The sequence below is a fragment of the Anabrus simplex genome, chromosome 2 (assembly GCF_040414725.1).
Source record: "Anabrus simplex isolate iqAnaSimp1 chromosome 2, ASM4041472v1, whole genome shotgun sequence".
NCBI classification, from domain to species: domain Eukaryota; kingdom Metazoa; phylum Arthropoda; class Insecta; order Orthoptera; family Tettigoniidae; genus Anabrus; species Anabrus simplex.
The window spans coordinates 1220247942-1220262271 of NC_090266.1; the positions used below are offsets into that span (position 1 = coordinate 1220247942).

Consider the following 14330-nt stretch of genomic DNA (forward strand, 5'->3'; position numbering starts at 1 on the left):
GATGTAATATATAAACGCTTTATATTTAAGAGGTTTTTTTAAAGTTTATTTTTTATTTTTTATTTTTTTTGCTAGTTGCTTTACGTCGCGCCGACACAGATAGGTCTTATGGCGACATGGGACAGGGAGGGGCTGGGAGTGGGAAGGAAGCGGCCGTGGCCTTAATTAAGGTACAGCCCTAGCATTTGCCTGGTGTGAAAATGGGAAACCACGGAAAACTATTTTCAGGTTCGAACCTACTATCTCCCGAATACTGGATACTGGCCGCACTTAAGCGACTGCAGCTATCGAGCTCGGTTTAAAGTTTATTATGGCTAAGTTTGTTAAAGGCAAACCATAAGTGTAAGTTCTAGAACAATGTTCAATTTAACCTTGTAAGAATATTTATAGCTGAAGATGTTCAAAATATGAACGAAACATGTCCTATGTTTTAACAACTAAGCAATAAAATAAGGATGAGATCCTAATTTTATAATTGCTTTTAATGTATTGAATAGGTGGAAATCAATGTTTTATTCTTATCCTTTAGCAGACTTTCAATACGGGAAAAATGAGGATAGTCTCTTGCAATAAGTGGTATGTTCCGAGCTGTCAATGGAGGGATGGCGTGGGAGGACATCAGTAGACAAATAAGTTTGAGTGGTGTCTTTAAATGTAGGAAAGATCACAATATGAAGTTAAAGTTGGAATTCAAGAGGACAAATTGGGGCAAATATTCATTTATAGGAAGGGGAGTTAGGGATTGGAAAAACTTACCAAGGGAGATGTTCAATAAATTTCCAATTTCCAAGAAAAGGCTAGGAAAACAACAGATAGGGAATCTGCCATCTGGGCGACTGCCCTAAATGCAGATCAGTAGTGATTGATTGATTGATTGATTGATTGATTGATTGATTGATTGATTGATTGATTGATTGATTGATTGATTGAAGGAGTGGCTTCTGCTACAAATATACCAGTTGGGAATATCAAAGACATCTCCAGAAACCATTTTGAATAGCTTCACACAGTTTGGACTGTATAGTCGGGAAGGAAACTATTTTTAAAAGGTTCAAAAAGACGGGACCTCGAATGTTATAGGTCTCGATTGCAGTTGCAGTACACGGCTGACGAGATGGCAGTGAAAATGACGTCACTTGGAATTACGACGCGCCGGTAGCAGGGAAGTTAGCGGCGCAAGACAACTAAAATGAAAGCAGTGATCAGGTTTACTGCTCAACTGACAGAGACAAAAGACTGGCCATTGACTTATTTTGTATCAATATTGCACAATGTGACAATACGGATACCCTTATCCCTTTTCTGTATGGGGACGAGTATGAAGTGAGGCAAATCTGCGTAGCGAATTTTTAAGACCGTATGCCCTTCCTTACGTTGACCATTTATTGACTTTTAACATTTAGAAATACTTACTTACTTACTTACTTACTTACTTACTTACTTACTTATCCAGCGCTACAGCCCTGTGTGAGCCTTGGCCTCTTCTACGATAGTCCGCCATCTACTTCGATCCTGAGCGGCTGGTCGCCATGGCCGGATGTTCATTGCCCTCAAGTCGGCTTGAACTTCATCCCTCCATCTATTACGGGGCCTTCCTTGTCGTCGTCTTTTATGTATTCGGGATTTAACTACTTTTCTTTGCATTCGATCTTCCTCCATTCTTTCCACATGGCCAAGCCATCGCAGTCTCTGTGCCTTAATAAATCTAACTGTATCCTCCTGGTCTAATATGTTCTGTATTTCAGCATTCGTCCTTATCCTCCAGCCATTCTGGTCTTGAATTGGGTCATATATTTGTCTAATAATCTTTCTTTCAAATATTCTTAATTTATTTGCATCATCAACTAAAAGGTTCCAGGCTTCTGAGCCATGTGTCATTACAGGTCTAATAATGGTATTATATATTTTAAATTTTGTAAGTTTAGACAATAGACAAGATTTAAATAATGTAAGATTTGCATAATAGGCCCTGTTTCCAGCTATTATTCTACGATGTATCTCCTCACTTATTCTATTATTGTTTGTCAACATGGTTCCCAAATACTCAAAACTTCATACATTCTCAAAATTATGCCCATTTATTGTCAGATTATCTTGACTTCTTCTGCCCTCTATAACAGTCATATGCATATACTTGGATTTACTGTCATTCACCTCCAATCCCATCCGTTTTCCTGCTTCCTCCATTTCAAGAAACATTTTCTTCAAATATCTATCATTCCTGGCCATTAATACTACATCATCTGCATACGCACAAATTTGTTTAGATTTGTATACAATATTTCCGGTATCCATTATTTTTTCAAGGACTTGGTTAATTGCCAGTTTAAACAAAGTAGCTGAGAGTGCGTCACCTTGTCTGACTCCTGTATTAAGAGCAAACTCATCTCCAATTCTTCCATCCACCATCACCTTTGCCCTTACTTCTCCTAAAGTGATTCTGAACATCCTAATCAGTTTCTGTGGTATTCCTATTGTCTCCATGTATTCATATAGCTTATCCTTGTATATACTGTCAAATGCTTGTCTAAAATCTACAAACAACATATGTAGATCTATATTATGCTCATAGCATTCTTCCATCGTTTGACGTACCACAAATATTTGATCTACTGTGCTCCTATTTCGCCTGAAGCCACACTGTACTTCATCCAATCTTTCTTCAGCATATGGAGTCAGATATTGTAATAGAATATTTGAAAATACTTTACAGATGATATTCAGTAGTGTGATTCCCCTATAATTAGTGCATTCATACTTATTTCCCTTCTTATATATTGGGAAAATTATTCCTGTATTCCACTCATCAGGTATCCGTTCTTCCTCCCAAATCTTAATAATGTTCATGTATCTCTCCTAGCATTTCTTTGCTACTATTTTTAATCAGTTCGCTTGTTATTCCGTCTTCCCCTGCTGCTTTATGGTTATTTAATTTTGCAATAGTATTTTCTACATCTTTCAATGTGGGGGCATTTATCCATTGTTCTGGTCCATTCTGCTCCATATGCTGTTCACTTTCTTCCACATCTTCTCTTTCCTTGTTAAGGAGCTCTCGGAAATATTCGGTCCATCTTTCACTTATTTCCTCTTCATTCTGTAATAGCTTACCTTCTTTATTCTTACAGCCATTCAATCTTGGCTTATACCCTTTCCTGAAATAATTAATTTCATTATAGAATTCCTTTGTCCTCTTCTGTAACCTTTGTGTCTCTATACTCTCTAGTTTCTTCTTAATCATCTCTCTTTCCTTCTTCTTACAGATGTTATTAGCTTCACATCTGCATTTCTCATAATTTTCCCTATTTGACCTTGTATCTCTCTGTAACATTTTTGCTCTTGCTGCATTCTTCTTTCCAATCGCTTCCTCACACTCCATATCAAACCAAATATTTCTTTTCTTTTTGGCTATACCCAGTGTTTCTTGGGCCGCATTTTGTATGCACCTTTGAACTTTTGCTCACCTCTCCTCTATTCCAGATACTTGTCCAGTCGTCTGTAGTGTATTATTCATTTTTGACTGGAATTCTTGTTTTCCTTCTGGTTGTTGTAGTTTTTCCAAATTCCATTTCTTTCTTTCCGTAGGTTGTCTCCTCTGTCCTGTTGCCAATTTTTGTCTCACTATTGCTTTTACTAAATAATGATCAGAATCACAGTTTGGCCCTCTGCATGTCCTTACGTCAATAATGGATGCTGCATGCCTCGTAGTCACCAGTACATGATCTATTTGATTTACCACTGTGCTCCCTGGCATCTTCCACGTTCCTTTATGTATTTTCTTATGATCAAAGCAGGTGCTTTTAATTATAAGACCACTCGTAGTTGCAAACTGTCCCAAGTAAAAACCATTCTCATTTGATTCATCATGTAGTGTATATTTCCCGACTATTGGTCTCATACACTCTTCCTTTCCCAACTTTGGCATTAAAATCTCCTAAAATAATAGTCATGTCATATCTTGGTCCCTCTTCAACGGTTTGTACTAACTCATCATAAAATTGTTCCTTCCTTTCCTCATCCGCATCTTCATTTGGTGCATGTGCTGATATAACAGTTATATTCCTAAACTTCCCCTTAATCCGAAGCTTACATATTCTATCTGAGATCGGTTCAAATCCTATTACACTCTTCTTCAATTTCCCATGTACTATAAATCTTGTACAGAACTGTCCTGTTCTTTCTTCCGGCCCACTGTAATAGAGGTTATAATATTTCTTTTCAATACATCCTTGCCCTTTCCATCTTATTTCCTGAATCGCTACTAAGTCGTATCCAAATCTTTTTGTTTCATTTACAATTTCTTGCATTTTTCCCAGTTTCAGCATTGTTCTTACATTCCATGTCGCCATGTTTATATTCGCTTTCCTTACTCGTGTCCTTTTCCTAATCTTTTGTTGTCTTCGATTTCCATCCGGTTTTCTCGTAGAAGTCTTCTGAACAATGCTTTTTTTTACAAGGTGAGGCCGTTAACCCCACGCTCAACCCTATCCACTGGCTGGGGACATTGATTTTGGAGCATCCTACTCCTAGAGAGTTTGTCTTCACCACGACTAAGGAGTCCCGTCTACCCTGTCTTACGTCCTCAGCTAATTGACCCCAGTGAGGATGGGTTGCCTCATCCGCCTTTTCCACCATTCCGAAGGTCTCCTTTACTGCTGGATTCGCCGTTAAGGTCTTCACCCGTAACCCTGGGCAAGGGTTCCACGTTATACCCTGGGGGACTGGGTCCCCACCTGAACTTTGCCATCCTTTTACACCGGCCTACTGGAGTAGAGGATGCCCACCCCCGCAACGTGGATGCGCCAGGCAGGAGTTACTCAAGTGGAGAATAGTGAAGGTGGCCCTATCTCCCTTGAGTCGGGTTAATGGTTGTGTATGGTACCACAACCAAAGGCATTTAGAAATACTGCCTTCCAACAAAAATACATTCACAGGTTTGTTAAAGAACAGTGTAGAATTTATAGCTCTTTATGTGTTCACTTATCGCATATTGGACCCCCCTGTAAAAGTGAGTGAAAAAAGGGGTCTAATACACAAGGTCCTGTGGTAGACGAACCATCAAGGCCATCTAAACTGAATTTCTTTTTGTTGCTGAAGATCTCTAGCCTGCGCAACTCTGTTCCCCTGATACGTTACTCTGAGTGAGATATTGGGATCTTGTGAGAGCAAGCTTCCTAATAACTTTTTCTTTTGTCTAGGTGTCAGCTTCTGTGGTCTTTCTACTGGCTTTTTTGCCCCATATTTTTGTTAACTTCAGGAAATAGTTTATTACACTCCTCCTCACTATTTCCCTCTTCCTTACAGGGTGAAGTAGGACTTGCTTAACTTTGGCCTATAACCTCCACATACACGTACGAAATGCACAAGGAAACTCTTGCTGCAAATGTAGTCAGGAAGGAATTGAAGTAGAAACAGTACTTCTGAGATCCTTTTCTCCTTTTGTGTTTGTGCTGTGTACCCAATTTTTTACCATCTGTATTTATTTTAATCATCCCTTTTCCTGGTTTTATTTAGCTTTCCTGCATGAAGACTGAAGATGTGATCAAGCTGGGAAGCCTGGGGCCTGGGAGACAGCAGTTTGTTTTCTCTCCTTTCTGTTGCTCTCTCTTCCCATGCTCACCTGCCTATTCTTGTTCCTGTCTCATTACATGCGACTTAAGAAGGAACGTATTTTACCAATAACATACAATGTGGTAATGCTGTCTTTTGTGTCCCTGTTTACATTGCGTAACCGGTTTTGTGCTAGGATTGTTTACTACTCCACAATAACATAGCCTTCCCACCGTATTTCATAGTTCCGGGTCTTATTTTGTCTCTTCCTGCTGCTTTGTGAGTCCAATTTCACTGCCATCACTGTTTTCCTGTTCACAGCTTCGGGAGAAATATTTCTTTTTACGTTGAGAAAATGTTCAAAATATTTCTTCCCTCTGTCCAGTGATTCCCTATGGTCTGTGATTAGTTCATCTGATTTACCTAAAATGCTATTCATTTTCCTTTTCCATTCTTTATAACAGTCCAGAAAGGTTTTGCTGTTGCTTGACCAAGCTTGTCTAGAATATTTCCAGAATTGTCCCACGATTTTTCTTGGATTCTGCAGTGATTTGTTTTGCTTTAATTCTTTAATCTACATCACATCTTGGATTAGGAGGATACTGGGTTCCAACCCCACTGTCGGCAGCTCAGAAGATGGTTTTCTGTGGTTTCCCATTTTCACACCAGGCAAATGATGGGGCTGTACTTTAATTAAGACCACATATGCTTCCTTCTGGCTCCTAGCACTTTCCTTTACCAAGCCGCCATAAGACCTACCTGTATCCATGTGGTGTTAAGCAAATTGTAAAAAAAAACCGATTGGTTCTTGTTTGGAGTCATTCTGACACACCTTTGTATGCTTACATATTACTCTGACTTCATTATTCTACCATGATATTTGCTTTTTCCCATCTTTAACACAGGGTTGTTCCTAGGCATCCCCTAGTCATTTCTACATTGACATTCTCTTTCTATATCCTTCATCTGTTGACTGCCTATTCTTTAGATCCCAGAAATTCCCTCCTATTATCCGTTTGTAGACAGGCTTCACTTTGTCTGCCGTAGACATAGTAATACTTAGTTGTCTGCATATCAGATAGTGGTCTGTGAAGATGAAAATCCACAGCCTGTTTCCAGTCATTCGATCGGGTCAGGAATGGAATGAATGAAGCCCCCATCTAGCGCCGAGGATAGGAATTGTGCCGGCTGCCGAAGCCTGTCGCACTCCTCTGGGGCAATGATAAATGACTGACAGGTGAAATGAAATGTTGGAGAGTGTTGCTGAAATGAATTATGACAGGGGAAACTGGAGTACCTGGAGAAAAACCCATCCTGCCTCTGCTTTGTTCAGTGCAAATCTCACATGGAATGACCGGGATTTGAACCACGGTATCCAGTGGTAAAAGGCCGGTCCGCTGCCGCCTGAGCCACGGAGGCTTCTCGTAGTGGCCTGTATTATCGAAAAATCCCCAAATAGCCGCATATCCCTTCATAAATAGAACCTTATTGATTCTTGCTCCCGGTGGAGCTAAGTTGAGTGGTGAAATAATCTCTGCAATCAGATTTCACCTTTTGTGCAAAAGTAGCATTGAATCGTGTATTTCTTCAAGAAGGGTTGCTTTTCAAACCATGAAGGGGTCCAGAAATGATATCAATTCCAGCAGGTTGAGAATATTGGCATAAAATGTTCACTACTAAATTTATATACATGTTCTGTGTTAATAACATTGACTGCAGTTTCCAAAGCCGGCATAGCGTGATTCCTCCGCAGATTGAAGTGAAGGCTGTCAGGTCAGGGGATCTGTAACTGTGAGGTTCTTCATTTTGTCGAAACAAATTCACGATAAATAAAATAATTAGAAAATAGCTGCAAAAGAACACATTTATACCTGAAAAAGATGTCATTTAATGTAATTAAAAACAGAATGACATGTTTCATTCTTGAAAGATCATCAGATTTTATCAAATCTCACTTTTAATTATTTGATGAATATTATTAACAAGTGTAAAAACATTTATGTTAAATTTCTGTGTATGCTCTCCTTGTAATTGTGGAAATGTTTAATTAGCATTACTTATTTAATAAACTACATAATTTTAATTTTTTTACTTGACTGATACAAAATTTAATTTTGTAGAGTGAATAATGGGGACTGTTTTAGGTGTGTGTGAGATCATTCATGTTATTGCAGTTGGCTGTTTATTGCCTCCATTTTCTATTATTTTCAGTGGGTAATATTGTAGAAGGCTGAGTGGCATAGCTAAAAACCTTGAACGTGTTAGTGTTATGCTCCTGATTTGGAAAAATGGTATCTTTTTAAAAATTTTGACTGCTTCTTCCAGTTTGTTTTCATAATGTGTTTGCTTGCTTTGTATGCTTTTTTTAGAATCTTGCTTTTTGACTATTTTGTACATGTTTTTGTTCAAGAAATTGAGAGCTGCATGTTTATCATTTTTTGGTGGGAGTTATTTGGGCCTTTTCATTGTTTTCTCAGTATTATAAGTTATGAACTTCATTATGGTCTGTTTTCTTAATAAATGGTATACTATGTTGTCTGGATGGTGGTTTTCTTCTGCAACTTGTTTTATTATTTGTATTTCATTGTTAAAATCTGTTTTGTTCATTGGTAGGGTATCATTGTGTTCATTCCTGACAATTTGTGCGTGGTTCGGTGATCTGTTGTGTGTGAAGTTGGAGTGAATTTTCTGTCAATTTTATACGGCAGTTTATCTTTATTTCTACTGATTTTGATGTCTAAAAGGTTGATCTTCCATTTTGTTTCTGGTTCCATTATTTAGTATTGTACATTTGTAATGCTTATTATGGCATCTACATATCTTCTGTAGTGCAGATTTCCTTTGGAACATGGGTCGGTTAAAAGTTTGTTCTCAATTTTAGTTATGAATACGTTCGCTATTATTCCTGTTAGTAGTGAAGCCATAGCTAATCCTTTAGTTTGTGAATATATTTTGTTGTTGAACATCAGTGTGTTTTGGTTTAAGGTTGATTTTAACAGGTTGATTATTTCTTTTGTTTGTTTGTTGTGGTGATTTTTTTTTTCTTTTAGATGTTTTTCTACAATACTAACAGATTCTTTTATTGATACTGTGTGTTGGTAATGTCAAAAGATATCTTTCTTGTGCTTACTGTCATATTGAGTTTATTTAGTTCTAATGTGTTTTTAATTGACCTGTTGATTTTGTTTGATATCTCTTCTTTTAGCATTTTGTTGAATTTTTTTTTTTTACATTCATTACTCAAATTTGAAATTTATTATTGATATGATAGGACATGTGTCTTTGTGTATTTAGGGGAGTGTTCTTAGTGCTGTGATCTCGGAATCTTACGTGAGATGATAAGTTTCTCTCTTTTCCTCTTTGGTGAAGATGAAATTTTTTTGATCAGCTATTTTATATCACTTGAAATTTATTGGTTGGTTCACCTTTGATCTTTTATTTTCTGTTGTTGTTAAGGAATCCATTAGTTATTATATGTATTCGTATGTTTTCATTATGATTGTTGTGTTTGTGACTGTTAGTTTATTGTTTTTTATTTTGCTTTTAATGTTTTTAGTAATGAGCTTTGAGTTTAGACATTCCGTTGGATTATTGTACTTCTGTTTGTTTATTGCTTTGTTATTCTATTATTGCTTTGTTTCTTATGTCTTTTTATTGAGTGGTTATGTTGTCACGTGCAATTTCGTCGGTGATTAGTTGTTTTATGCTGTTATCTGTGTGACGTTCTTGGCAATTAAACTTGAGACCTTTTTTTAACAGACTTGTTTCATTTGAAAAGGGTGTATTGGATCTGTTAAGAACTCTTGTAATGCTGCATGTATTGGCCAAACAAAATGTAATTCCTACATCAGGTCAAAGAACACAACAATGCATTTAGACACAAAAGACACTCAGCCTTCTGCTAACACATGACATTAGCCCAGATCATGAAATATTAGCCTACACATCAAAAATAGTGGAAAGTAATTAAATATAAAGGAGGCAATAGAAATACTCATCAGGAACAGCACATACTGTGAAAGAATTCCCTCTATTCACATATCAGTAAAGTACGACAGTTTGAACATTACTTTCTTATTTCACTAATGCTGCATGGTTTGGTTCACGTACATGTCAGCTTGTGTTTGAACCCCACTATCGGTAGTCCTGAAAATAGTTTTCCGTGATTTCCTCTTTTACAGGTATGTTGTAGTGTTTTCATATGTTTGATACACTGAAAAATCTTAAAGGCTATATGTCAGTGGTAATGCTGTGGTGTGCTATGACTCATCCAGATATAGCACACAAATGACCTGTGAAATGATGGTGTGAAGCTTTGCTCTGAAAAAAGAATATATCTTTTAAACCCTTCAGTGACTCCTGTAAGTTCCAATCGTGTAATTACTGCCAATATTGATAAACCCTGCTGTGTAGGCCCATGTGACATGTAAAACTGATGGTATTGGGTACATAAGTTTGTTTCAAGTTTTATTCACAACATACCGTCCTGTTGTGGGGTTATGGTTTGTATTATACACAAGACTCTTCAGAACAACTGAGTAATGATCTTTTGTCACCAAGTAGAACGATTAATGTCAATGTAAATTTTTTGTAGTTATGTTAGTTTCACAGAAAGCCCCCAATTTGGAAATCAATATGAACCCAATAAAATTGTACATACTTTGTTTTTCTAGATGAAGACACTCAGACCTTCAAGACAGTTTCATTCAAGTTTCATCGCCTTTTCAACATGCCACCAGAGGAGAAGCTCGTCAACTATTACTCGTGCAGGTGAGAGTCGGGAGCTAGTGTACCAGGGGATAACATTATACACATAACTAAACTTTCTTCAGCCACCCAGGCTCATTTTGGGCTTGCCCAGGGATTTAAGACCGGACACCACGTGATTCCCGAGATTCAAACCTCGGCCTTGCAGGTGGGAAGCCAGCAGCTAAGCTGCTGAGCTGATCGTGTCCCCCAAAATAAACGAAGGAAAGGATTAATAAAATATAGAAATACTGTACAGGACAGTGATATGAACAGGCAGACAGCAGGATGTGGGCAGTGTTGGACAACCCTGCTGGGAGTGAATTCTTGAACAAAACAATCAGATACCTTAAAATACAATTTATTAAATGTAAAACTTAAAAAAAAAATCTTTTTTAACAAATTGCTTTACGTCGCACAGACACAGATAGGTCTTGTGGAGACGATGGGATAGGAAAGACCTTGGAGTGGGAAGGAAGCGGCTGTGGTCTTAATTAAGGTACAGCCCTAGCATTTGCCTGGTGTGAAAATGGGAAACCACAGAAAACTATATTCAGGCTCCCGACAGTGGGATTCGAACACTTTACTATCTCCCGAATGCAAGCTCACAGCTGCGCGCCCCTAACTGTACAGCCAACTTGCCCGGTTAAAACTATTTATACCAACTTGTAGGAACAAAACATTAAGGAAGAACAACAAGGTATCTTTTTAGGTCATTTTAGGATCATCTTGGTACCGTGTGTGACAGTAGACAGTCCGAGGGTCAGGCGGTCATTACCAAACTTGACATCCAAAGGGGAAACCAACGGTTATGGGCCAGGTGAAACGTTTGAGTAGGAAATGACACATAAATTTACCAGAAAGTAGAATGTGGTGCAAGATGACCCCAGTCCCAAGTACAGACAAAACGAAAGAACACTCGGTTGTACTCCTGAGGAGCGGCCTGAAGTTACATCTGCGACCCCACCATAGTAATACAGTATTTATGTGTGTATAGGCTGCACTTTTATTACTAAAAATAGGTAGGTAAAGATGGGGTGCACCTAGTACTCTGAATTTTAAATTAAAGACAGTAAACACCCTTTAATTTAGAACACTTTACTTGTATGAAACATTAGTATCTACATTCCTTACAACCTGTTGCATCCAAACGTGATTAAAATAGAGTAAGGTACCTATTCATCATCACTTGACACTTTATCACCGTCACTCCCATTGTCAGATGATGCGCACCACACTGCGTTTTCTTCGGTTATGTCCATAATGTTTCCGTATTTTCACTGTAAAGCGTATTTATTAAATTGATATTTGTATTGTAAGGTGGGTCTTCTGTGAGCTCACAATTTCATCTTCGACTTCTTTAAAGCGTCCTTGTTGCGTGCCACCAAATGCATTTTTTGTACATTACACAATTTTAAGCTGTCTTTTTCTTCAGGATAATGCCGAATATTGGCTTTAGTTAGGCCTATGCCGTATTTTCTTGTGGCTGCACAATTATTAATATACATTTCCAAATGTTTAATAGTCATTAACTTAAAATTGGCATAATAATAATGACGAAAAGTCGTAGAAAATTTGCCGGCAATACCTGTTCCACATATCTGTACAACATGACGATTCATCAAGAAAATATTCTTGCTGTCTATAAAATTTGATTTTACTAAGCGTCACGTACAGTAGATGCGTTACAACTCTGCTAGTCAGTAGCCGTGGCCTTTCTAAGAATTCAAAGGTACGCAATGTTTTGATGCCATTCTACAGATTTGAGAAACGTTTCTTTAGAGGACAATAGAATGTCATTCTCTCTTCACTATTTCCCGAGATCCATTGACGTTACACGTAGGCACTGTACAACCGGTCGCCGCGGCTAGCGATGTATGATGAAGAGGGGATCGTTTATTATCAACTAGTTTTGTGTGCACGCGCGCGAGGGGTGAAATGAAAAAGCGTGGTTACTTCGGTAGTTGCCAGTGGTGTTCATTACTGTCAGGCCGCAAATGCAAAATGACCCTTCATTTTTCACATGAGATTCTGAGAAAAAAACGTCTTCTTGGATTCGGAGAAATACGGTATTACTCGAGGGGCTTCTGTGGCAAACATTGCCTTTTCTTCTTCAAACGGCATCACCTAACCTAACCGTGTATGTATCATGAAAACATATTTCAAACGCATATAGAGAAATGATAACCTCCTTGCTAAAAATTGACATGAGAATAGCCTTTCCAAAATTTAACTAGACATGAGAAAATATAAAATATCCTCTGAAATCGGCGATGTACTCTGCCATATCTTGAGGTGTATCACATTCTTGCTTAATTTCAGTATCTAACATTGAAATTAAGAGATCGTTTACTTCAGCCTTAATTTTTAACAAATTAACAACTGCTATCGGCCACGTTATTTACCCATTTATTACGAAAACGTGTTATCCTCTTTCATTTCGAATTTTCTTTAGAGAATAGCAGTCGACGAGTATTAGTAATTGACTCCAACATCGCCCGTTATGAGGACGGTTTGAAAAGTTCTCGGAATCACTGCTAGATGTCAGTGCTAGAGCAACGAGGTTCCCACGCAATAATCACACGTCCTTTGTGAGTGAACACGTGGCGCGTCAGTGCTCTAGCTGCAGGAGTGTGGTAGTGACGACTCTTTGCTGTTGTTCCCGCTTAGTGATTTGTGACAATGGAAAAAACTGAGATTCGAGCAGTGATTAAATACTTTGTAAAGAAAGGTATGAAAGCAAAGGAAATTCATGCCGACTTTCAGAACACACTGGGGGACTCTGTTCCTTCATTTTCAACTGTTGTCAAGTGGACCAGTGAGTTTAAATTTGGTCGGGAGAGCTTGGATGATGATCCACGTAGTGGACGGCCAAAAAGCGTTACGACCCCAGAATTTATTGCAAAAAATGCATAAAATGGTCATGGAGGATCATCGACTGAAAGTACGGAAGATTGCTGAAGCTGTAGGGATGTCTTCTGTATGGGTATATTATATTTTAACTGAAGAATTGGGTATGAAAAAATTATCCGCAAGATGGGTGCCGCTGCTCTTGACATTGGACAATAAACGCACCAGATTGGAAATGTCCGAACAAAGTCTGGTCCGTTTTCAGTCCAACCAACAAGATTTTTGGCCCCGGTTTGTGACTACAGATGAAACTTGGGTCCACTACTATACCCCAGAGACAAAACAGCAGTCAAAGCAGTGGAAACATGCTGATTCACCACCACCACCAAAGAAAGCAAAGGCAGTGTGTTCGACCGGAAAGGTCATGGCATCAGTTTTCTGGGATGCAAAAGGCTTTCTGCTGATAGATTATCTTCCTACTGGCCAAACAATTACGGGGCAATACTATGCAAACCTCCTAGACCAACTACAGGAAAAGATATGCGAAACAAGGCCTGGTTTGGCAAGGAAAAACGTCATCTTTCATCAGGACATCGCTCCGCCGCACACAAGTGTTATTGCCGTGGCAAAACTTCATGAACTGGGGTACGAATTGTTGCCACATCCAGCTTATTCACCTGATTTGGCACCGTCAGACTTTCATCTATTCCCCAAGCTGCAAATTTTCCTCGGTGGACGGAGATTTTCTACAAGGAAGAACTGACAGCCGAATTGGAGAGGTATTTTGCAGGCCTGAAGGAATCTCATTTTCGTGATGGGATCATGGCATTGGAACATTGCTGGACCAAATGCATTAGTCTACAGGGAGACTATGTTAAAAAATAAAAGCTGTTCCACCGAGGTAAGATACTTAATTCTAGTACATTCCGAGAACTTTTCAAAGCACCTGCGTATAATTCTCATGTTAGGTCCGTATTGAAATGTACGTAAATGCAAAGTATGTTACAAGTGTTATTTTTTCTTTTTTCTTAATATCCACCTATTCAATACAAAGAGATCTTTTTAAGAATTAAATATTATTATAAAATGTTAAGGGACATGTTTCGCCCATATTAAGGGCATCATCATCCTCAAACTCAAACCTGTATGGTGGAAAATCAGGATCCTGATTGTGCTTACAAGCCGTA

General features: G+C 38.4%; 1 protein-coding gene across 4 annotated transcripts in view; it reads left to right on the forward strand.

Moving 5' to 3' along the window:
• Tbc1d8-9 (TBC1 domain family member 8/9) overlaps window positions 1-14330 on the forward strand; it is a 419649-nt gene that overhangs the window by 51018 nt on the left and 354301 nt on the right. For all 4 annotated transcript variants that reach the window (XM_067142224.2, XM_067142225.2, XM_067142226.2 and 1 more), the window contains exon 4: window positions 10221-10317. In XM_067142224.2, coding sequence (XP_066998325.2) covers window positions 10221-10317 — 97 coding nt within the window. The remainder of the gene's footprint in view (window positions 1-10220; window positions 10318-14330) is intronic.